Consider the following 24,222-nt stretch of genomic DNA (forward strand, 5'->3'; position numbering starts at 1 on the left):
ATGCAGGAGACCTGGGTTCAATCCCTGGGTTGGGAAGATCCGCTGGCGGAGGGCATGAAAACCCACTCCAGTATTCTTGCCTGGAGAATTCCCATGGACAGAGGAGCCTGGCAGGCTGCAGTTCATGGGGTTGCAAAGAGTCAGACATAACTGAGCAACTAAATACAGATGACTCAGGAATGGGTGAAGGAGCAGGAATCTAGGCAAATAAATCAGAATGTTCAGAGTCCTGCAGCTATGGTGAAGGCAGCTCCAGAAGCAGTTGGGTAAACTAACGGCTTAGTTTGTGAATGCTCGTGCCAAAGCCATATCTCCACATCTCCTGGAAAATGTCACTCATCATCCCTGGTTCTCCCACTAGTCAGCACTACCCTCCCTGGCTTAGAGGAAGTGGGGATGGAATGCTTTTCTCCACTGAAGCAGTATTTAAGGAATCCCACACATTTTGATGATTTACATACCCATTAGCATGGGTCCCTGAAATCTAGCAACAGGTAATTTTTTTGTGCTATGTTGTTTAAAAGCAAAGTGTTAGTTTTTATTGCCAACTGCTCAAATAATACTTGTTCATGATAGAAAAAATAGAAATACAAAAGTTTTAATACAAGATAGAAAAAGAAAGAGGCACAGTAATCTACTACCTGGGGATAACCATTTGTCAACATTCTCAACAACTTCTTTCAATCTTTTATTTATATTGGAAATATACTAGGCTTGTTGTGGGAAACCTGCCAGGTCAGGCCTTTGGGAAGGGTTGGGGCTGGTTGGGACAAAGATGTTAACATCTCAAGGACTTCCCTGGCAGTCCAGTGGTTAAGAATCTGCCTTGCAATTATCCTTAACCACTGGATCCCACATGCTGTAGAGCAACTAAGGCCACATCTGGCAACTACTGAGCCCTCGTGCCACAGCTAGAGAGTCCGCGGGCTACGGCGAAAGAAATGAAGATCCTACATCCTATAACTAAGACCCAATGCAGCCAAATTAATTAATTAAAAAAAAAGATGCTAGCATCTCAGAGCAGCTTTGTGCCGTGAAATCTGCTGACCCCTGGCTCTGTCTCTGCCCTTCCAGATGGCCTAGTGGACTGCCTGGACCCTGACTGCTGCCTGCAATCAGCCTGTCAGAACAGCCTGCTCTGCCGAGGGTCCCGGGACCCCGTAGACATCATTCAGCAGGGCCAGACAGACTCCCCCGCAGTGAAGTCCTTCTACGACCGCATCAAGCTCCTGGCCGGCAAAGACAGCACCCACATCATTCCTGGAGACAACCCCTTTAACAGCAGGTGGGCACCCTTCTGTCCCTGCAGGTGGCTGAGGTCACTGCTTCCCTTCCTGTCCAAGCAGGAGGAGGTGGTCCTGGCTCTTCTGTGGGATTTGACCTTCCGCGACCCAGAACCTGCTGGAGACCCCTGTAAATGGCCTGCTTTCTAGATCATTTTGATGATCTATTATTTTATGACATTATTGTTATTCTAAATCTCCCTGATTGTGACTTCTGTTTGATCATCACTGAAATATCTCATTCATTGAGTATTTTTTTAATTTATTTATTTTTCATTGAAGAGTAATTGCTTTATGGTATTGTGTTGGTTTCTACCAAACATCAACACGAATCAACCATAGGTTTTTAAAGCAGTTTTCAACTTAATAATACAGCTTATCATTTGCGGTGTCTTAGAGTCAGGATGATGCCAGTTGCTAGAATTTATTAAGCACCTATGATGAGCTAGAGACTTGATGTGTATAGATTGGCTTTCATCCTCCTAGCCACCCCACCCCAACAATTGTATCTGCTAATTGCTTACTTGGTGCTAGGCATTGTGCCCGGGCATTTCCCCTTCTCATTCCAAAATGGCGGCGGCAAAGTGGATTCTCTTGAATTTACATTTGCTCTCAGTTGCTAATCTGAGGCTTATGAGTATTCTGGGGCAAACTCTGGATTTATTTTGTAGACAACTTGGCCCCTCCTTTCCCACCAGGACAGGTTAGAGCTGTACCCCTGGAGAAGAAAGCAAAGAGAAGAGTTGGCTTTGAGATACCCACCCTCCTAGTCAGTCTTCTGGGTGCTGTTTCTGATTCTGAGGGTGGAAGGAAGGCAAGGAGAGGCAGCTGTCTTGTCCTCCTCAGGCCTGCCTGCACATCTCTGCTCTCACTCTGAGTCAGTCTGGGTCCAGACAACAATGGTGTCAGCAGATGTGACGACAGGGGGTGTGACCTTCTTGGGGATGCCCCGCCCCGTATTTGTGCTCCTTCTCATGGAGAAATAAGAACTGGGAACCTCTAGAAACTTGTTCCCATCCCCTTATCCCTCTGACAGCCCTCATCATGCCATCTTTCTCTTAGTTTTCTTCCCCTTTACTTAGGTCTGGGCATACCCTGAAACAACTCAGGAAATATGCTGTTTAAGCAGGCTTCCAACTAGAGAAGGAAATAGTGAACTTTACATTTTAGAAGAGCCCCTGAGTCTACAAGAGATTGTCTTGGAGCCCCCCTCATTAGACTTTGGGGAGGAGACATCACCACGTCACAACTCAGATGCTGTTCCTCCCTGGGAGAGCCTGTTGAGGGTGGGAGTGGGGAGGTGGTGGGTAATGGGACAGCCAATTAATTCTGCAGGCCCTTAGAATTCCCTGGGAAGCTATGTAGCCCCAGTTCGTGGCAGCTCTCCGACTATGAGGGTTCTTAACGAGGTCACCTTGGGCCAGCAACTTTAGCCTCTCTCTGTTCTGATTTCACTAAAAATAAAATAGAAGAGAAAAAAAAAATAATCTCAGCCCTCGCCTGTTTCAACCCTGACATCTTCTGGCTGTGTCACATTAGGCAAGTGATTTAACCTCATAAACTTTATTTTCTTGATTGGTTAAATTAAATTAGTAAGTGTAGATTATACTACACACAGTAATATTATTTTAATATGAGTAACCCTCAAAAAAAAAAAAAGAAAAGAAACCACATATCTTAGAACCAAAAAAATATTTTCTCTGCTTATTAATTCCTAGTTCTGGGACAGAGACTGTGTTGGTATGTTTCTTTTTAATTTTGGACATGATTCCAATTGCCAGGATGACAGGCCCTTGCATTAGTCCATCAGCATTTCAGTGAGGTTTGCATGTGCGTGTGTGCTAAGTCGCTTCAGTCGTGTCTGACTCTTTGCGACCTTGTGGCCTGTAGCCCTCCAGGCTCCTCTGTCCATGGGATTTCCCAGGCCAGAATACTGGAGTGGATTGCCTCCAGGGGATCTTTCCCACCCACAGACCGAATTCAACCTCTCTTACATCCCCTGCATTGGCAGACGGTTTCTTTACCACTAGCGCCACCTGGGAAGCCCATGAGGTTTGCATACCATTTGCTTATACTATAAATGCATCTTTCAAAGGCTCATACTCTGTTTCAATCAGCTTCCTATTAACATTTTATTTCTCCCCTAAATCCTTTAATTTCCTCATATTCTGTTTATACTCTTTCTTCACTTATGCCTTAGAAGTCAGTCTTATCCTCCTCACCAGGAGTTACCACTCCCAGAAGGCACCCTGAGTTAGAGCCAAGAAGTCGGGGAGCAGACAGGGACTCCAGAATTTTAGGTAGACTATATCAGCCCCAGAGATCTGGGCAAAAGAAACTTGCTTTAGAGAAAGCTTCTCTGAAACTCTGAAGGCAGCAATCAATAGCACCACCCAAATGAGTCCACACTCCAGCATGTCGGCTTGGATCCATAATTCAGAAATGCAAAATGTTACTCCAAGACATAGGTTGAAGTTCACTAAGCATGTGAATTTCAGTGCATTATCGTCTGACAAATAATGAAGGACAAAGCTCGGAGTGAAAAAGAACTTAATTCAAGACTTCTAAGAAGGCGTTTCCCCTAGATAATGGCATACAAAAATAACTAAAATGCCTTGACTCCACCACTATAATTTATAGAGCAGATCTCACTATCTAGATAATGTGATAATTGTTACACATCAATAATCATAAATAGAAATGAACTGATAGCATGCCTTAGCTGAATCTTTGCTGTGAATTGACTGCCTAGAGATGTAGGAAGCCAGCAGCAATGAAGAACTAGAAAAATAGAGGGTAGAAATCATAGGCAACCCAGCTCCATTTATTCCTGTGGCACACTGCAAAGTCTTGTGCTGCAGGAGTGATTTAAAGAAATAACAGTTGTATTAAAAAGGAGGGGGAAAAAAACTCCACCGTGGGATACATTCCCAATTTTGTTTTCTCATCACAAGCAGCTTGTACCTTGTGGTCATCAACACACATCATTGATTTTAAAATAGTGTCTAGGAAGGCCTGAAAGAAATCTTAGTCTGAGCTAAGATAAGGAAAGGGAATTGAACAAAAGAATTATTTTCATAAATTAGTTTTCCACTTTCAAAAGACTCTAGCATTGTGGTTAGAACCAGCTAAAAATGGAATTCATTTGTTAGGCAGCCAGTCGCAGACAATTAGAGCTGTCAGTGGAACAGTCTAAACCCTCCTGAGATCATCAAAGGGTCGGAGTTGAACAGTTGGGGGGATTGCTAATAGAAAAGGAGATGCTTGGAGAGAACATCCCTCCAGTTTTCTGATCACTTGGGATTGAAGAAGTCAGTGCTTTCCAAAAATTGAGCAGACTTGGACAAGATCCTGGCACAGAATGGGTCAGCTTTATTACCTAGTCCAGAAATTGGGAGCGTGTCCAGGAATCTGGATGCCCGAGAACCTCTCTGCCTTCGCCAAATTGCCCAGTGGCTTGAGCGCCAACGATACAGCTGCAGACCTGCCTGGTAGGCTGGAGCCTCAGTGCAGAGGTGGAACTTCTCATTCACCCATTTCTCTATGAACTCAGGAGAATTCAGGCAAAGGGAGACATGTGCATTCTCTCTCCATGGATTTTGAGTGGACTATTGTAGCATGTCCTTTGCTTTATGGGATTTCCCCGAAGGAGCTGGTTGAATGCTGGCATCCTTGGGAACATTCTAGTTACTATGATCTGGATAGAGGGGAGGTTTCTGTCACAGGGGCCAAAAATTGAGAGGGATTTCAACCACTTCCCCCCTCCCCTGCCCCGAATCAGGGTAGCAGGAATTTTATGTAAGAGAAATATATAGTTACATGGAATCCAGAATCTAAGATAGTTCAGCTGGAAAAAATATCTCCAATATTCTCTTTTCCTCAGGCTGTCATAGATTGTGAGAAATTTTACTTTTAAAGGGCAACTAAAAAAAAAAACAATGTATGTACATGCCCTGGTCTTGTTGTTTTTTTTTTTTAATTTTAATTGGAGGCTAATTACTTTACAATATTGTGGTGGTTTTGCCATACATTGACATGAATCAGCCATGAGTGTACATGTGTTTCCCATCCTGACCCTCCCTCCCACCTCCCTCCCCATCCCATCCCTCAGGGTCATCCCAGTGCACCAGCCCTAAGCACCCTGTCTCATGCATCGAACCTGGACTGGCAGTCTATTTCACATACAATAATACACATGTTTCAATGCCCCGGCCTTGTTAAAAACCTCTGTGTGCTTCCCTTCCTCCCCATTCCCCACTCCCTCTGTCATCCCAGCCTGGAGGAAAAAAGTAACATTGCCTTCCTCCAAAGCCAAAAAAAGGAAATGAGTAGGCAGATGGGGAAGCTCTCACCCGAGGATAATACCCTCTGTGCCAGGCTAAGTAAGGCACAAACAGGAGTGATGTGGGGCAGCCTGGAGCTCCGGCCAAGCAAAAGCCAAGTGATGTCAAGAAATGGAGTGAGGCCAAGGGCAGAGGGGCTGTGCCCAGGGGACCCCATTGTCCAGTAGAATGACTGAGGATGCTGCCCATGGATCTCACCCCAGACTCCTCCTCAGGGAAAGCCAGCATTGAGGCACCCCTCTTGCCCACAGCTCCCTGTGATCGTGTGAAACCAGCAGTTCACATTTGAAAGTCTTCTCCTTGCCTTAGGGACCAGATGAGGATGAGGGGTGGGGAGCTTTGGCAAAGGAGAAGGGGAACTTGACGGTGGTCCCCTCTCCAGTCCGCTTGTTCTCCTGAGTATGGCTCAAAAGCTTGTGTTTCTCTTTCTCTCAGTTTGGTTTCTCTCATCCGAGGCCAAGTAGTAACTACAGATGGGACTCCCCTGATTGGTGTGAACGTGTCTTTTGTCAAGTATCCAAAATACGGCTACACCATCACCCGCCAAGATGGCACGTAAGTAGCTTTGTGGGGCTCCACTTACTTAGGATTGAGGCTGCAAAGAGACAGATGGTGCTATGGGCTTGGAACCACGTGCCTCCCCCTTGCAGACTGGGGGGAGACCCACCAGGCCAGATCTCGAGGGAGAATCCCCCCTCCCAGATATATATTTTTTGGTATGATCTCAAAAATGGAAGACAACTAGAGTAGCCAACCTCTCCAAGGCTGCTGACAGCCATGCTTTTTCCATGGAATGTAAACGCTTTTCTTTGTGTGTGGGTGTGGGTGTCGGTGTGTGTTGGGGGTAAGGATCAGGGTGGTAGAGTCTAAAAGGAAAAGAAAGCAGCCCTTAGAACCTCACTCCTATTTTCTTTTAAATCAAAGGCCGTGCAGGGTGACAGGGATCCACAGGCCACAGTGTCCTGTGGTGAGCCCCTTCTGCCTTCATCTGTGACTTTAGGAGCAGTAGTGTGTTTGCTCCTGTTTTGAGGTGGGGGATGTAATCAGGGAAGTCTAATTAAATACATTTAGCCTTCACCCTGCTGTGTGAAGGAGGCAACGTTACCCTATTATCTTCTGATTGGAAACCCGTACCCGTGCAGCCCCCACCAAGATGAAAGTGCTGTCATTTCCTTAATCCATTGGGCATGGAGTTGCAATCTAGAGAAAAAGATAAAAAGAAGAAAAGAAATCTATAGGAAGGGGAAAACTTGCACCCACCCTGGCCTTAAAACACACAAAGACACACACACACACACACACACACACACACACACACACACACACACACACACACACACACACACACACACACACACACACACACACACACACACACACACACTACTGTATTCTATTTCAAATGAAAGAGGAGACTGTGGCTGTAAATCTGATGCAACACTTTTTCTATAAAACTGGAGTCTGGAAAATCATAAACGAATCATGTACTATGATTCTCGTCTTTTCTCTGGTGAAGAATCTGGGCTTTTTTTTCCCTTAATGTCCTAAAATAGCCTTTCGGGTAGTTTCAAAAATGACCAGCCCACAGTAGCCCTATCTCCTATTTCCATTTCTGAGACTCAAAGAAGGCATCTGATGATTCACATCAAATTCTTAATATTCACCAGGTTTCTGGTATCTTAGATCTTATGTTCCTGCAGCCAAATCTCATTATTTGAACACACTAGGACCATAAAGGTGTACTGTACAAGGCTACCTGGGCACTTGTTCATTCTCAGAAGCTAGCATTCTTGCCCTGTGAGTCCTGTGATAACACCAGAGGAAGCTTCTGAGTCCTTGGTCTGCTGTCTCTCCCACCTCACGCTACCCCATCCTTCCTAGCTGCTTCCTGACTAATTATCACCTAAATCCACTTTCCAGATCATGTATCCAACTTCCCAGATTGGTGATTCTTCAGCTTGTCCAGGTAGCAAAGCCTGGAAGTCACAGGATGTGTTTGGAAATGCTCCAAGAAATCCCACAATCTGTTGTGTAGTGCTGTGCGCCACAGATGTGGGTGGTTTGACTGTATCATCCCAAGGAGAAACAATGTCGCTTCGAAACATTTCACTCTCCTGCACCCTAAATAAAAAACTCCCACAGCAGCGTGCATACCCTAAAATAAAAATATTAACAAATTAACAGAATAAACTCTTCCACCATGATATTTACCTTAATACTCATATGCTCCCTGTTCACTCATTTTATGTCTGTTGAGAAACACCAATTTTTTGAAGTCGCTCAGTCATGTCTGACTCTTTGCAACCCCATGGACTGTAGCCTAATAGGCTCCTCCGTCCATGGGATTTTCCAGGCAACAATACTGGAGTGGGTTGCCATTTCCTTCTCCAGGAGATCTTCCCAACGCAGAGATTGAACCCGGGTCTCCTGCGTTGTAGGCAGACGCTTTACCATCTGAGCCACAAACACCAAAACTATTACCAAAATTGAGTGAAATCAGAGAGTCTGTATATTTTCGTTGAGTTTTTTAAAATTTTTATTGGAGTATAGTTGATGTACAGTACTGTATTAGTTTCAGGAGTATGGCAAAGTGAATCAGTTATACACATACATATATCTCCCCTTTTTTTCATTGGGTTTTTACTGCACTGTAGGAACTCTGCTAGGTGCTGGGGATTCTGAAGTGTGTGGAAGAGAGCACCACTGCCCACAGAGAGTTGAGATCCCATTGGAGGAGTAAAAGGTCAAATTGAGAGACTTCTCTCCATTGACTTTCTTTTCTTTTAACTGGGGAAGAACTACCTTTGTTTTACTTCACTAGTAATAGATTTCCATCCAGCTCTGAAAGAACAAGCAGGCATATAGTTTAAGAACAATTGTCAAAAATATAAGAAACAGTAAGAACCATTTCATTCCAAATGCCAAATAAATTTGTGTGCTGGAGAAATATATCAGAAACAAGGCAAAATGGATGAAGGAGGTTAAAAAGTCGAAACTTCTTAACCAACAAAGACCTACTGTATAACACATGGAACTGTGCTTACTGTTATGTGGCAGCCTAGATGGGAGGGGAATTTAGGGGAGATTGGATACGTGTATATGTATGGCTGAATCCCTTCATTGTTCACCTGAAACTGTCACAACATTGTTAATCGGCTATACTCCGATATAAAATAAAATTTTTTAAATAGTACAGACTTCTAATAATAAAGTCCTGGGATGTATGTACAATGTGGTAACTGTAGTTAATGATACCATATTGTATAGTTGAAAGTTGCTAAGACAGATCTTAAAAGAAAAAAAGAAATTGTAACTGAGTGTGGTGATGAATGGATTTATGGTGGTGAACATTTCACAACACATAAAAATATTGAATTATTATGTTGTAGACCTGAAACTGATAAAGTGTTGTATGTCAATGGTATCTCAAAAAAGTTAAAGTTCTATGAAACCAAAAAGAGAAGTCAGAAACAGCACAGGTTGATGAAAAGAAAGCTTTGCTGAGCCTAGGCTCAAATGATTGTAACTCCACTAAGTACTCCTATTAGCCTAGCACAATGCTAAATGCTTTATACAAGAGGTGAGGGAGCATTTTCTGTAAAGGGCCAGGTTGTATCTGTTTTAGGCTGAGATGCCATTTGGTTCCTGTTACAACTACTCAGCTCTGCCACTGTACCCCTGAAATGGCTGGAGAGAATAAGTCAATGAATGGGCGTGGCTAAGATTCCCACAAAACTTTTTACCAAAACAGGTGATGGGCCGGCTTTAGCTCATGGGTGTAGTCCGCTGACGTCTGCTCTGAATTCATGATGATATTTCATCCTCTCAGCCACACTGTGAAGTCGGTATAACTATTCCCATTTCACAGATGAAGAAATTGCGGCAACTTGCCCACAGTCACACAACTAGTAAGTGGTAGAGTTTGGGCTCCCACCCAGCCCATCTGCCAACAAAGCCCACTGTCTCCTCCTGCCTGCTCTGCCCCTCCCGCTGCCCTCAGCACGGAGGTCAGAGCACCCACCTGGTCTGCAGATGAGTTCAGCCCCTCTCATTGAGCCCATCTGCCCCCTCTCCAGGTTCGACCTGATCGCCAATGGTGGCGCCTCCTTGACCCTGCACTTTGAGCGGGCCCCATTCATGAGCCAGGAGCGCACCGTGTGGCTGCCATGGAATAGCTTCTACGCCATGGACACCCTGGTGATGAAGACAGAGGAGAACTCCATCCCCAGCTGTGACCTCAGTGGCTTTGTCCGGCCGGATCCGATCATCATTTCCTCCCCATTGTCCACCTTCTTCAGTGCCGCCCCAGGACAGAACCCCATTGTGCCCGAGACCCAGGTAGGAGCTCCAGGTACTGGGGTGGGACTCTTGATCCTGCCCTGACCCGAACCCACTGGCCGACTTCCTCCCACCATCTCTCTCTCCTGGGGTAAGCCAGAAACTACTGTTAAGGGGGAGGCACAAAAAGTAAGGACACAGTAGAATTTATTGGCACTGGAGAGAAAACTGAATCTCTCCTGGACATTCCAGATGTTTCCAGATAGTTGTTCAAGACTTTGGCAGTCACTGGAGCTTTTAATAGAATAAAAATGATACACATATGTGCACGCCACCTGCAAATTGCTTTTTATTCCTGTTAGTCACAGAGATACATGATAAGAGACGCTTTAATGATCTACATCGGTGTTACGACAGAGGGCATATTACATTATTGCTTCCCTGTTGCTTTATACCAATTGTCAGTGGAAGTTGCAGGTTCATATAATTACAGCCTCTTGTGGCCTCCTTGCATGCAACTAGCAATAAAGCCTGCTGTTCTTATTTACATCTTTTGCCAACAGTGTGGTTTTAAAAAGAAACACAACGGTGACCAAGAATAATTATTAATCCAAAAATCATAACCTCAGCCCCTTCGCTCCATCGTGCAGGATAAAGTTGTGGTTGTTGGTTTTTTTCTCTCTCCTCAGCCATGGGAAGTGGTTCTTACACCCCACCCCTGTAAGGTGGGATGCTTTGGCGAGGATGATAGCAGACAGGTAGCCATGGGTTGCAAGCAGCCTAGCTACTGGGGTGTGTTTGATGCACTGTTTCTTCCTGTGTTTCCTCTCCTCCAGGTTCTTCATGAAGAAATTGAGCTCCCTGGTTCCACCGTGAAGCTTCGCTACCTGAGCTCCAGGACCGCAGGCTACAAGTCACTGCTGAAGATCACCATGACCCAATCCACAGTGCCCCTGAACCTCATCAAGGTTCATCTCATGGTAGCTGTAGAGGGGCACCTCTTCCAGAAGTCATTCCAGGCCTCTCCCAACCTGGCCTACACCTTCATCTGGGACAAGACAGATGCCTACGGCCAAAGGGTCTATGGACTCTCTGATGCTGTTGGTATGTTTCAATTTCAACCACTTATTGACTCTTAGATTTAGGCGTGCATTAAATTGACAAGCATTTGTTGAATTCCTAGTATGTGCCAAGCACTATTCCAGTAGTTAGGAGTGCAGTGGTCCATAAGACAGACAAGAGTCATCTTCCATGGACCTTCTATACTAGTCGAGTATCGAGATGATAAACATAGACTGGCAAGAAAATTTCAAGCAGTGAAACATGCTAATATGAAAATAAAAATAAGTGATGTATACTGGGAAGGAGGGGCAGCCATGAGTGGGTGTTCAGGGGAGGTTCCTCCGCAGGTGGAACAGAGACATGAAGGTAAAGGAACCCTGTGACAAAGAGAAGAGCTGTTTTTGAAAGACAAAAATAGGCCAGCGTGGCTGGAATGTAGTGGACAGGGAGACTGTGTGAGATGGGGAGAGAGGTGGGCAGGGGCTGGATGGTGTTCCAGAGTGGCACAGAACGCACCTAGATGACCAGAGGATGGAGCCAGAGGGTATCTGCAAGCCACACACTCTGTTCCAGGCTTTGCCTCTGAAGGAATCATGTGACTCCCTACTTAAGAAAGACCACCGTGAGAGGAGGGTCCTACCATTATCAGTCTTTGAAGAACTGTGAGCTGTGTATTCATATCAACCTACCCAGTGTATTTTCTTACTTGTAGAAAGCTGTCTGGGATTAATTAAAATCCAGAATCCTGTATATTCTTCACTAATAGGCTTGAGGTTTTCAAGAACTGCAATAAGTTTACCAAAATAAGAAACCAGCAAACTCAGAAATGTTCACTGTAACTGGCCTCCAGTGTTTATCAGACAATCCCTTTATGCAGAGCTTTGTGCTAAATCTTTTGTCTTGGGTGACCTCTCACTAACGCTGTCAAGAAGGCACTCTCATAATCCCCATTGTCTAGATGGGACAGGAGGGCAGGGTAAGCAAGCTACCTAAAGACACACTCCTAGCAGGTTACACATGCTCAGAATATGGCCCTTGTGGTCTGCTTCGTCAGTGGGTGGTTCAGTTCAGTTCAGTCGCTCAGTTGTGTCTCTTTGTAACCCCACAGACTGCAGCACGCTAGGTTTCCCTGTCCATCACCAACTCCTGGAGCCTATTCAAACTCATGTCCATCACGTCGGCAATGCCATCCAACCATCTCGTCTTCTGTCATCCCCTTCTCCTCCCACCTTCAATCTTTCCCACCATCAGGGGTTTTTCAGATGAGTTGGTTCTTCGCATTAGGTAGTCAAAGTACTGGAGCTTCAGCTTCAGCATCAGTCCTTCCAAGGAATATTCAGAACTGATTTCCTTTAAGATTAACTAGTTGGATCTCCTTGCAGTCCAAGGGACTCTCAAGAGTCTTCTCCAACACCACAGTTCAAAAGCATCAATTCTTTGGTGCTCAGCTTTCTTTGTAGTCCAACTCTGACATCCCTACATGACTACTGGAAAAACCAGAAGGACTTTGCTGGCAAAGTAATGTCTCTGCTTTTTAATATGCTGTCTAACTTGGTCATAGCTTTTCTTCCAAGGAGCAAGTGCCTTTTAATTTCATGGCTGCACTCACCATCTGCAGTGATTTTGGAGCCCAAAAAAATTAAGTTTCTTACTGTTTCCATTGTTTCCCCACCTATTTGCCATGAAGTGATGGGACCAGATGCCATGATCTTAGTTTTCTGAATGTTGAGTTTTAAGCCAACATTTTCACTCTCCTCTTTCACTCTCATCAAGAGGCTCTTTAGTTCTTCTTCACTTTCTGCTATAAGGATGGTGTCATCTGAGTATCTGAGGTTATTGATATTTCTCCTGGCAATCTTGATTCCAGCTTGTGCTTCATCCAGCCCAGAATTTCTCATGATGTACTCTGCATATGAGTTAAATAAGCAGGGTGACAATATACAGCCGTGATGTACTCCTTTCCCGATTTGGAACCAGTCTGCTGTTCCATGTCTAGTTCTAACTGTTGCTTCTTGACCTGCATACAGATTTCTCAGGAGGCAGGTCAGGCAGGTCTGGTATTCCCATCTCTTGAAGAATTTTCCACAGTTTGTTGTGACTGACACAGTCAAAGGCTTTGGTGTAGTCAATAAAGCAGAAGTCGATGTTTATCTGGAACTCTCTTGCTTTTTCAGTGACCCAGCAGATGTTGGCAATTTGATCTCTGGTTCCTCTGCCTTTTTGAAATCCAGCTTGAACATCTGAAAGTTCACAGTTCATGTACTGTTGAAGCCTGGCTTGGAGAATTTTGAGCGTTACTTTGCTAGTGTGTGAGTTGAGGGCAATTGTGCAGTAGTTTGAGCATTCTTTGTCATTGCCTTTCTTTAGTATTGGAATGAAAACTGACCTTTTCCAGTCCTGTGTCCACTGCTGAGTTTTCCAAATTTGCTGGCATATTGAGTGCAGCACTTTCACAGGATCATCTTTTAGGATTTGAAATAGCGCAACCGGAATTCCTAAGGCCCACTTGACTTCACATTCCAGGATGTCTGGCTTTAGGTGAGTGATCACACCATTGTGGTTATCTGGATTATGAAGATCCTTTTTATATAGTTCTTCTGTGTATTCTTGCCACCTCTTCTTAATATCTTCTGCTTGTTAGGTCCATACCATTTCTGTCCTTTATTGTGCTCATCTTTGCATGAAATGTTCCCTTGGTATCTCTAATTTTTTTTGAAGAGACCTCTAGTCTTTCCCATTCTGTTCTTTTCCTCTCTTTCTTTGCATTGATCACTGAGGAAGGCTTTCTTATCTCTCCTTGCTATTCTTCGGAACAGTAATAAGTTATTGGAGCAACCAGTGCATTTATTGTCAACAGTGGCTAATTTAATCAATAGTGTGTCAGGCTTTAGTCAATATCAAAATGATAGCTAACATCAAAAAATAGACTGAATACTATAACATACCCCATGTACTCTGATTTCTACCCTTATCAACACATCTCATTGACTCTTGTTTCTTCCTTACCTTCAGCTACTCCTCTGCCTCCTGTATTTTTCTGAAGCAGGTCCCAGACGTCATATCATTTCATTCATAATATATCAGAATGTATCTCTAAAAAGCACTTTGAAAGCATAACGACAATATCATCATTACAACAAGGAAACAGAAGAATTTCTTTGTATCAAACAGCCAATCATCATTCAATATTTCAATTGCCTTATGAATATCTGAAAATAGAAGTACTTCATTTGCTTGAATCAGAATCCACATAAGATCCACCTTTTGTAACTGGTTGATTTCATCTTTTTGTTATATATGCTTCAGATATACAGCATTATTACTTACCTTCTGTACACACTACAAAGTAATCACCACCACAAATCTTGTTACTGCCTGTCACCATACCATTGATCCCCTTCACCCATTTGACCCATCCTCAACTCCCTTCCCCTCTGGGAACCACTAGTCTGATCTCAGTATCTTTGCATTTGTTTTTGCTTTATTTTGTTTGTTCATTTGTTTTTTTTACATTCCACATATGAGTGAAATCATTCAGAATGTTGTCTTTCTCTTTTTGGTTTGTTTCACTTAGCGTGATATACCTTCAAAGTCCATCCATGTTGTCAGGTGGCAGAATTTCATTCTTTTTATGGCTAAGTAGTATTTTCGCTGTCTATATGTACCACAATTTATTTACTCACTTACCCACCAGTGGGCACTTAGGCTGTTTCTATATCTTAACTATTGTAAATACTGCAATAAATATAGAGGTGCATATATCTTTTTGAATTAATGTCTTAGTGTTCTCTGGATAAATACCAAGAAGGGAATAGCTGAGTTCTCTTAAAAAATTTAAATCAATGGTTTTCCCTTTCATCTCTGGATTTTTTTTCCTCAGTTGTAGAAATAATTGACATACATTACTATGTAAGACATATAGTATGATAATTTGATTTATTTGTATTGTGAAATGATAAGCACAGTAGATTCAGCCAACATTTATCTTCTCATAAAGATACAGCAAAAAAGGAAAGAAAAGGGGAAATTTTTTCTTTTTATGATGAGAATTCATAGGATTTGCTTTCTCAACCACTTTCTGGTGTATCATACTGCTGTGTTAACAACAGTCATCGTGTTATACATTACATTCCTAGTACTTTTTTGCTTTCTTTCTAGTACTTATTTATCTTATATCTGGAAATTTGTACCTTTTTACCACCTTCATCCAATTTCCCCTTTCCCCACTCTCTGCCTCGGGGAACCTCGAGTCTGACCTTTTTCTACTAGTTTGTTTCATTTTTTTTTAGGTTCCATACATAAGTGAGATCATGTAATGTCTTTTTCTCTGTCTGACTTATTTCACTTAGCATAATGCCTTCAAGTTCCATCCATGTTATTGCAAATAGTAGGATTTCCCGTTCTTTATGACTCAGTAATATTGTGTATGTACACATATACTACATTTTGTGTGTATGTGTGTGTATACCCTGCCGCTTCTTTATTCATTCATCCATCACTGGACACTTTGATTGTTCCCAATATGCAAAGGATTGCTGTTTATTCTTCATAAAGTGTTTAGAGAAATTCACCAGTGAGACCATCTAGTCCTAAGCCTCTCTTCACTGGGAGATTTTTGATTACTGATTCAATCTCTTTACTAGTAACTGGTTGTTCAGATTTTCTATTTCTTCCTGATGCAGCCTTGATAAGTTATGCCTTTAAGAATTTTTCCATTTCTTCCAGATTGTTCAGTGTATTGGTGTGTAGTTATCCAGAGGAGCTTCTTATGATCCTTTGTATTACTGTAGTGTAAATTATAATGTGTCCTTCCTTTTTAATTTTGTTGATTTGAGTCCTGTCTCTTTTTTCCACAGTTAGTCTTATTAAAGATTTCTCAGCTTTGTTTAACTTTTCACAGAACTGACTCTTGGTTTGGTTAATCTTGTCTGCTGTTTTCTGCTTTCTGTTTGACTCATTTATGCACTAGTCTGTGTTTGTCCCTTTATTCTGCTAACTTCAGGTTCAGTTTGTTCTTCTAATTCCTTAAGACACAGAATTAGGTTGTCGTTTGGGATCCTTCTTAATGCAGGTGTTTACTGCTGTGAACTTTCCTCTTAAGACTGCTTTTAATGCATCCTGGAAGTTCTGGTATTTGTGTTTCCATTTTAATCTGTCTCTCTCTATTTCCCCTTTAACTTCTTCTTTGATCTGTTGGTTATTCAGGAGAGCATTTTTTAATTTCCATGTATTTTTTAATTTTCCAGTTTTCTTCTTATTGATTTCTAGGTTCATGCCACTGTGGTTAGAGAAGATACTTGATATGATTTTAATCTTCCTGAATTTGCTAAGACTTGTTTTGTGGCCTAACGTGTGACCTAAAGTGTTCCTTGTACCCTTAAGAAGAATGTGTATTCTGGTGTTATTGAATAGAATGTCCTATGTGTGATAGGTCCATTTGGTCAATTTCTTGGAGTTTTCAGTGTACAGGTCTTTTGCCTCTTTGGTTAAATTTATTTCTAGGTATTTTATTCTTTTTTTTTTTTAAGAAAGACAGGTGGAGCTCTCGTCTTCTATCAGGAGGTGACTAATGTCAGCTTGTCTATTCTTTTATGCTTTCTGCAGCATTGATGCTCATTACCTAGATTCATCAGGTCATTAGGGATTGCCAAATGATATTCTAATAATGTCATTGCTTCTTTATTGTTTACTAGCCAGAATACTTTTCTATAGAGATACTTTCTCATTAACTACTTTGTTATTTGAAGTACAGTTTAAATAAGATAAATGCTTGATTCTTTCCCTTTGTTTACTAGTTTTCAACATTGTAAGTTGGCTCTCTAATATCCTCTACCAGTGGCAAATCCAATTTTTAAATACCATTATAAACTCACAAGATGAAATACCTCTTAATATATCCATTGAAGTTATTGTCTTTCCTAAGAGTCAGATTGTCTCATCTTTGGTCAATAGAAGTCTCTCCAAGCTGATTCCCAAATTCTTTTGCCATTGCCCTAGTAGATTTTATTTCCTTCCTATCTGGTCTGATAAAAATGGCCTGGTCTTCTATTGTTCATTTCTTGCCCCAGCCATGTCTTCAAGGAGCCCTGATTCCTTTTAATGAGAAATAATATTTCAAGGCCACAGACCAAGCACTAGCAATTCTCTTTGCTACTGAGTTGATCATTGTTTCTTAGAATTTTCAGAGGACAAGCCAGGAAATACATGGGGCTTTTTTTAAAAAGATCGAATGTATCTTTCGTTCATCTTGACACTCCTATATCTCAGGATTTTAAAGAAGCAGAGGAGAATCCCCAAAGGTGACACACATAGTTAAGAATTTAATGTAGTAGGAACAGCAATAATAACAATGCCTCATATTTCTAAAGCAGCGTTCCAATTAAAAATGTATGGCATCTCGGCGTTTTGGCTCATCTATCCTCACGACATCTCTCAGAAACTGAAGCTTCACTTGCTCTGTTTTACACATGGGGGAAATGGAACCACGAGGAAGTGTGAGCTGTAACAGAATTGGGACTCAAGTCCTTCATCTCCCACCCCTCTCTCCTATTTGTCCATGTGGCAAATGTAGGATTTTTATAGTTTTTGGATTCTGTTCCCCACTGCATTGCCACATAATTGGCAGGCTGTGTCCCCGTGCCTGCCTCACTTGGAACCCTCTGGAATCCTGAGTGAGTGTACAAAGTGCCTTAACTAACACAAGCTGTTGCCTCCAGAATCTCCTTATAAATGAGCCACAAAGCTTCCATAGGTCTTTCTCCTAGTGAGTGGAAATAAATAACGCAGAATATAGTGAACGCATGCCGTGAGCAGCAGGCTGAGGGAAACGGTCTCCTGTCCATCTCTAAAGGAGCGTTGTATTCAGTTTTTAAATGATTCATCTCTTCCCTCTCCATCACTGGGGTCATTTTTGAAAAGCCGGCTGTTCGTTGGAAAGGTCTTTCCATCCCCACAGACTACTACTGTGTAAAGTTTCAAGGTTGAGTTCAGCTTGAAATTTGAATTTAATATTGTGTGGAATCACAAGGAGAAAAGCAATCAGCTTGCCTCTTTGAGTGAGTTTTTTGAACTGAATCTGTATTACCGTGAGCACAAGTTTCTTATTCCTGCTGGAGGGCTCTGGAGTAATCAAGTAAACTCTCTCATCTCCCGCTCTGCCCCACCCGCTTATATCTTTCAGTGTCAGTCGGCTTTGAATACGAGACCTGCCCCAGTCTCATCCTGTGGGAGAAAAGGACTGCCCTCCTTCAAGGATTTGAGCTGGACCCTTCCAACCTCGGTGGCTGGTCCCTGGACAAACACCACATCCTCAACGTTAAAAGTGGTATGTGGGAGACCTCCCTGGCAATCTGATGGTTAAGACTTAACTTTCCAATGCAAACTCAGTTTCCTGGTCAGGGAGCTAAGATCCAACATGCCTTGGTGCCAAAAAAAAAAAAAAAAAAAGACATAAAACAGAAGCAATGTTATAACAAATTCAATAGACTTTAAAAATGGCCTACATCAAAAAAAAATCTTAAAAAAAAAAAAAATTGGTATGTGAGCACATCTCCTTTTCCTGCATACAACCTAGTCTTGCCTCTGGAACCTTCTCTCCAGCCTTGACATTTAAGCAAAAGCACCATCCCCTTCTTGCATCTATTTTTCATCAAGTGCCCAAAACACTCATAGGTTTTTCCGCCTTCTCCTTCTAAATGTCAAAGACAGTTGAGCTGGTTTTCCCAGACCATCCATCTTAGTGTCCCTCACAATTCTTCTTCAATTACCTCTGCAAATGTTTTCTTAGCCCGGACTGTGGCCTTGGGGTTTCCCCATCCTGTTGTAGACCTGCCAGCGTTGGGAGGAAATTGGGGACCTCCCCACAGTTGACGTTTCCTACTGTTTCTCTTCCCTCTGTGGCTTCCACCCGTCCTCACTAAGTTGATAGACATGTCCACCCCAGAGGGCTGCAGTAACCATCCCAACTTACTGCCCACCCCCCCAGGAATCCTGCACAAGGGTACTGGGGAGAACCAGTTCCTGACGCAGCAGCCCGCCATCATCACCAGCATCATGGGCAACGGCCGCCGGCGGAGCATCTCCTGTCCCAGCTGCAACGGCCTTGCTGAAGGCAACAAGCTGCTCGCCCCAGTCGCCCTGGCTGTTGGAGTCGACGGGAGCCTCTTCGTTGGTGACTTCAATTACATCCGACGCATCTTTCCCTCTCGGAACGTGACCAGCATCTTGGAGTTACGGTAAGTGACGGCACGGAAAACCTGCTTTTACTCGGTGGCTCCCGCTGCTACAAAACTTCCGTGGGTAAATGGTGGCCAGGTGTGGGGTTCTCCAGAGGATACACATTCGGTGTGATGGGCTGAGGGTTGATAACCCAGGCCTGGGGTCGAATAAGGGTTGGGGGAAACCCTTGGTGTAGCGATAAAACACTACCCATGTATTTAATACAGTTGTTGACACCTGCCTTACAGCAAAGGCAAAAGCCTTCAGACATTGTGCTTGGGGTGGAACCTGGGTAGCTATATTTTATAAAACTTCCACGAGAGAACCTGATACATACCCAACAGTGAAAGAACCACTACTCTAAGCTGATGGTCCATTTCCCTAGTTTCGAAAGTGGCATGTCTTAACAATTCAGATTTCCAGAGCCCACCCCCAGAGAATTGGTTCAGTAAGTCTAGAGCAGCATCAAGGTGTCTCTCTCTTTGACAGGCTCTGTAGAAAATTCTGATATGCATCGAAGTTTGAGAACCACTAACGTTCATTCATTAATTCAAACATGTCTATTGAGCACTTCTGTGTGCTAGCTCTCTGTGAATTTTCTAGATCTTTTTTACATTTATTAAGATCTGACTTAGAATTACTGCGTAGGCCTTGCTAGGTAACTTCCAACCACCCCAGGGGATTCCTCCTGAGTCTAAAGTCTAGGTCTCTGTTCTGGACAAAAGCTCTTTGAAACTCTCTTTTTGGGAAAGTTGATTCCAGGTCCTCAAACCTAGAGCGGGATCCATCTATAAGTAGAGGGAGAAATGCAGTCTATAAATAAGGGAGAAAGTTCATTCAACAAATACTTGGTGAATATATACCTGTGCAGAACTGTCTAGTGAAGTGGGGGGGGGGGGGGACATGGAAAAAGCAAAGCCCTAGCTGTCATGTTGGTGGTCTGTTGTTGTTGTTGTTCAGTCACTAAGTTGTGTCCGACTCTTTGCGACCCCATGGACTGCTTTCCTGTCCTTCACCACTTCCCAGAGTTTGCTCAAAATTACGTCCACTGAGTTGATGATGCCATCCAACCATCTCAACCTCTGTTGCCCCCTTCTCCTCCTGCCTTCAGTCTTTCCCAGCTGGTCTTTTCCAGTGTGTCTGCTCTTCACATCAGGCAGCCAAAGGTGGTGGTCTGATAGGGAACTTCAAACTAAATCATGTGGACAAATTTAAAAAAATTTTTCAAGTAGCCTTCAGTGCTCTAAGGAAACTCTTAACAGAGTGAGAAATAGGGACTGTGGTGATGGGGAAGAGGGAGAAGAAAGCTACATAAGATAAAGTATTCAGAAAAACCCCTTGTATTAGGTGATTCGTGAGGTGGGACATGAATGATGAGGATAGCCATGTGGACTACTAAGGAAGAGTATCCCAGGCAGAGAAACGTTGTGCAAAAGCACCAGTATCAGCAAATAACCTGCTTATTTATGGGACTGATAGAAATCCAGGAGGGTGAGGAGCTCAGGGGAGAGTGTCTCAGAGGAGAGCAGAGAGGTAGGTAGGGAACCAGTGCTTCAAGATCAGAATGACCGTGTCTACACTTGTGGATCATATTCTTTTTAATTTATTTTATTGAAGATAGGTGATGTACCGTGTTGTATTCATTTCTGCTGTATAGCAGTGTGATTCAGTTATACATACATATAGATGCTTTTTCATACTCTTTTTCGTTATGCAATGCACAGCCATGGGAGGTTGAAGTAGAAGAGGGGTGGAGCTGACATGGTCTGATTTGCGTTTTTTTACAGATGACTCTGGCTATCAGGTGAGGAATGGACTGTAGGAGTTCGAGACAATAGGGAGGCTGTAGCTATTGTTCAGGATCTGAGTGATGGTGACATGGATTAGGGTGGCAGCCAGGGGGATGGGGAGCTTCCAATTGAAACACATTTTCAGGGTAAATCTCATAGGAAATGTCAGTAGACTATTTTCAGAAATTGGGGTGGGGAGAACCAGAGAGAGAGAAAAGAATCAAAGGTCATGCTAAGATTTTGATCTGAGCAGCCAAGTGGGCGGTGGTATTTTCTGAGGCAGCCTCAGCTGCCAAGGGAAGGACTTGGAAGAAGCCACAGGCTGCCCCTGCATTCTGTGTCTCTGAGGTCTTTCTGAGAGGGAGGTCAGTGCTCTGACCACCAGCAAGTGCTGCTGGTGTTCTAGGGGGCTGAGACTGTGCCAGGCATTTGTGGGGAGTGGGTAGAAGAAGAGAATACAACCCAACTCCACCCCAAGAAGGTGACTGCCTCAGTGTTACAATGATCGGGGATCTTGGAGGCGTTTACTGAGCATAAGGGTGAGCCAGACCCTGAGCTGGGTCCCAAAGGGGATGAAACCCAGGCTTAAAGAGCACCCGTTCGAGGACGAGATATGGGCACCTGGAAGAGGAAAAGCAGTTCAAGCTGAGTGTTCTAGAAGAGCCACCAACCAACCATCAGAGAAACGCAGTGGGGCGGGGGACGTGGGGTAGAGGGTGTAATGACCAGAAGATAAATAGTGAGAGGGAGGGGGAGGCCAAATGGAAGAGGCTGGATAATCTTCAGAAGGTCACGCTGACAGTGAGACATGCCACCTCCTTAGCGCTCCCCAACTGGGTCCTTTTCCCAGGTTGTTTATTTCCTTTGGTATTCTAGTAGAACATCTTCGTAGGCATCCCATGGGCAGTGGAGAGTCAGGAAAGGAGGCAGGGAAGGCAGTGCAGGGAGTACCGGGCCTGCCCCGAAGGGCTGCATGTCTGCATCTGGCGTGTGTCACCCTCCACATCTGGCTCCTGCTCCTTTGTCACGCTCTTCCCGCTCAGAGCCCTGTCAGCACCCGCCTGCCACTTCCCCGCCTCCACGCCTTGACTCGTGCTGCCTGCTCCACTTAAAATACCTTCTCCGCCTCGTCTCCCGCATCAGGTTCCCCTTTAGAGATGGAGTTTGAAGGCCTCCTCTTCCGTGAAGCCTGGGCTCTCCAGCAGAAAAAATTCCCTCCCTCCCCTGAGCCATTTAACTCTCATTTTCCACAAAGGTGACACCATGGGACTGTCGTGTTTTTCAGCTATTTATGCAAGTCTGTAGGGCCCCCGGGTTTGAACGTCTATAGAGCCAGCACCTTTGACATCTTTGCCCTTGATGCCCAGAGAGGTGCCTGGCCCACAGGAGGGGCTTGAGACGTGCTCCTTGAGTTAAAAGTTAATAAAGCCCAGCATCCTCTCTTTGGCTGGAGTTTGTCCCTGATTCCACATCTCTCAAGTTGCAGGGGCCACAACATCAATGGTACAAGTGAAGGGCCCACGTGGTAACATTGAAGACAGCTGGAGGGAGTGTAACTGTCAATTTCCCTTGACAGCTGTGTGATTTTTTTTTTTTTTTCCTTTGTAACCACCTTTAGACTTGCTCTTATTTCATCAGCCAGGTATCCAGACGATTAGAAGTTAAGCTTTAACAAGAACACTGGTTTGATTCTTCTTTGCTTCCCACCACATACCTGAAAACAAAGAGCTGTCAATCCCCTCTCTTCAAAACAGGAACCAGCAAAGGGAGGGGGCGATGGGGAGAGACCTGTCGTGCTTCTGTCTTTTCTCCATTGTGAGTTGGCAGCCGAATGATCCAATTTTGGGAGTTGGTGCCCATCCCAGAGCTGAGCCTCCAAACCCTAATTTTATTTCAGTGTTCACTCTCCTTCTCCCTCACTTCTTCCTTTGCCTATCCCAAACGTGTAGGAGCAGAGTTCTACACACTTGAAAAAGCGATGCTGGAAGAAGCCGCCTTCTTATGTAAACCAGTTATCACCTGCCTGCTCTAATTCCACCAGCATTCAAGACATTTTCAATACCCACATCCCCAAAAAGCCTGATAACCTGCTTTGGGCTCTGGGAGCCCATTTCCCTTCTTTCAACAATTATCCTCTTCAGGTGGTTCTTAGAAAACCCAGGCCTGTGGAGTAGAGTGTATCTGCCAGTCACTCACATCTTAGGGTGAAGTTCTGTCAACAAACAAGCTTTCCTGTCTTCCCCGTTTGAGAATATTTCTGGACCTGAACCCCAGTATGAGGCAGGAAATGATAATGGATGGGACAGTGTCTCTCTGCCTTTTCTTGACTTGGCCCCTTTCCATAAACATAAGAATCTCACACTTTCCTTCATGTTTGCAATTCTAAACTTCTTTTTCTTTTTCCCGTTATAAGATTACATTGTGATAAGAGCTATGCTTTTTTCCAACTGAAACACTTCCCCATGCTGAGATTCTGATGATGCTGGTGGGGAGGGTCAGCAGCATCACGGCACCAGGGAAGATGTTTAGGGGAGGGGACTGTCCTGCCCAGGCGTGTGAATGCTGCAGAGGGACGAGATGCCAGAAAGTAGGAACCTAGGAGGGTGGGTAAGGGCAGCAGAAATTGAAAGGAGGCTTCACCAAAGGCCAGCTTTGCCTGAGAGTTCACCTCCAACAGACCCTGCTTAATGCCAACATAGAACGTTAGGGAGAAGAATGAGATTGTAGTCAGGGGGGGAAATGCTTTCTCTGTCTAGACAGGGTATAAACATGGAGATCAGAAAACAAAGTATAACACAGCACCTACCCAGAGTAACAATGACAACAATATTCCCACAAAATTTTAGACAGTTCTTGGCACTGTTTTCAAAGCTCTTTTTACCAAGGACAGATCCAGGTTTCATGGGGTCTGAATCTTAATGCAGTTTTTAGAATGAAACTGTCTACCATTTAAAATAAGAAAAGAACCCAAAACAAATGACAAATTTAGAAAAGCTGGCAATTAGTGCAGATATAACAAAATCCAGACAAATAACCTAAAGTTTGTTAATTAACCATTGCACTTCCATGATATATGACTTCTCCACTGGACATTCTATCTCCTGCAATGATGTTAGGTGAGTTGGTATAATAGGGCAGGTGCATTCCTTAAAGCCATGCATACCACTGTCATCTAAAAGATAGTGGAAGGGCTATGTCTGAGCCACAGAAGCACATCCCCCTAAACTAAACTAAATGTATCCCAATTCA

General features: G+C 43.7%; 1 protein-coding gene across 3 annotated transcripts in view; it reads left to right on the forward strand.

Annotated features, from left to right (window-relative positions):
* Nucleotides 1-24,222, forward strand: part of TENM2 (teneurin transmembrane protein 2) — a 1,754,865-nt gene that overhangs the window by 1,655,965 nt on the left and 74,678 nt on the right. For all 3 annotated transcript variants that reach the window (XM_081504400.1, XM_081504402.1, XM_081504401.1), the window contains 6 exons: nt 1,075-1,285; nt 6,062-6,181; nt 9,703-9,964; nt 10,741-11,008; nt 18,147-18,290; nt 18,951-19,200. In XM_081504400.1, the coding sequence (XP_081360526.1) occupies nt 1,075-1,285; nt 6,062-6,181; nt 9,703-9,964; nt 10,741-11,008; nt 18,147-18,290; nt 18,951-19,200 (1,255 nt within the window). The remainder of the gene's footprint in view (nt 1-1,074; nt 1,286-6,061; nt 6,182-9,702; nt 9,965-10,740; nt 11,009-18,146; nt 18,291-18,950; nt 19,201-24,222) is intronic.

Source organism: Giraffa tippelskirchi, chromosome 6 (genome assembly GCF_054371585.1).
Source record: "Giraffa tippelskirchi isolate mGirTip1 chromosome 6, T2T-mGirTip1v1.2.pri, whole genome shotgun sequence".
NCBI classification, from domain to species: domain Eukaryota; kingdom Metazoa; phylum Chordata; class Mammalia; order Artiodactyla; family Giraffidae; genus Giraffa; species Giraffa tippelskirchi.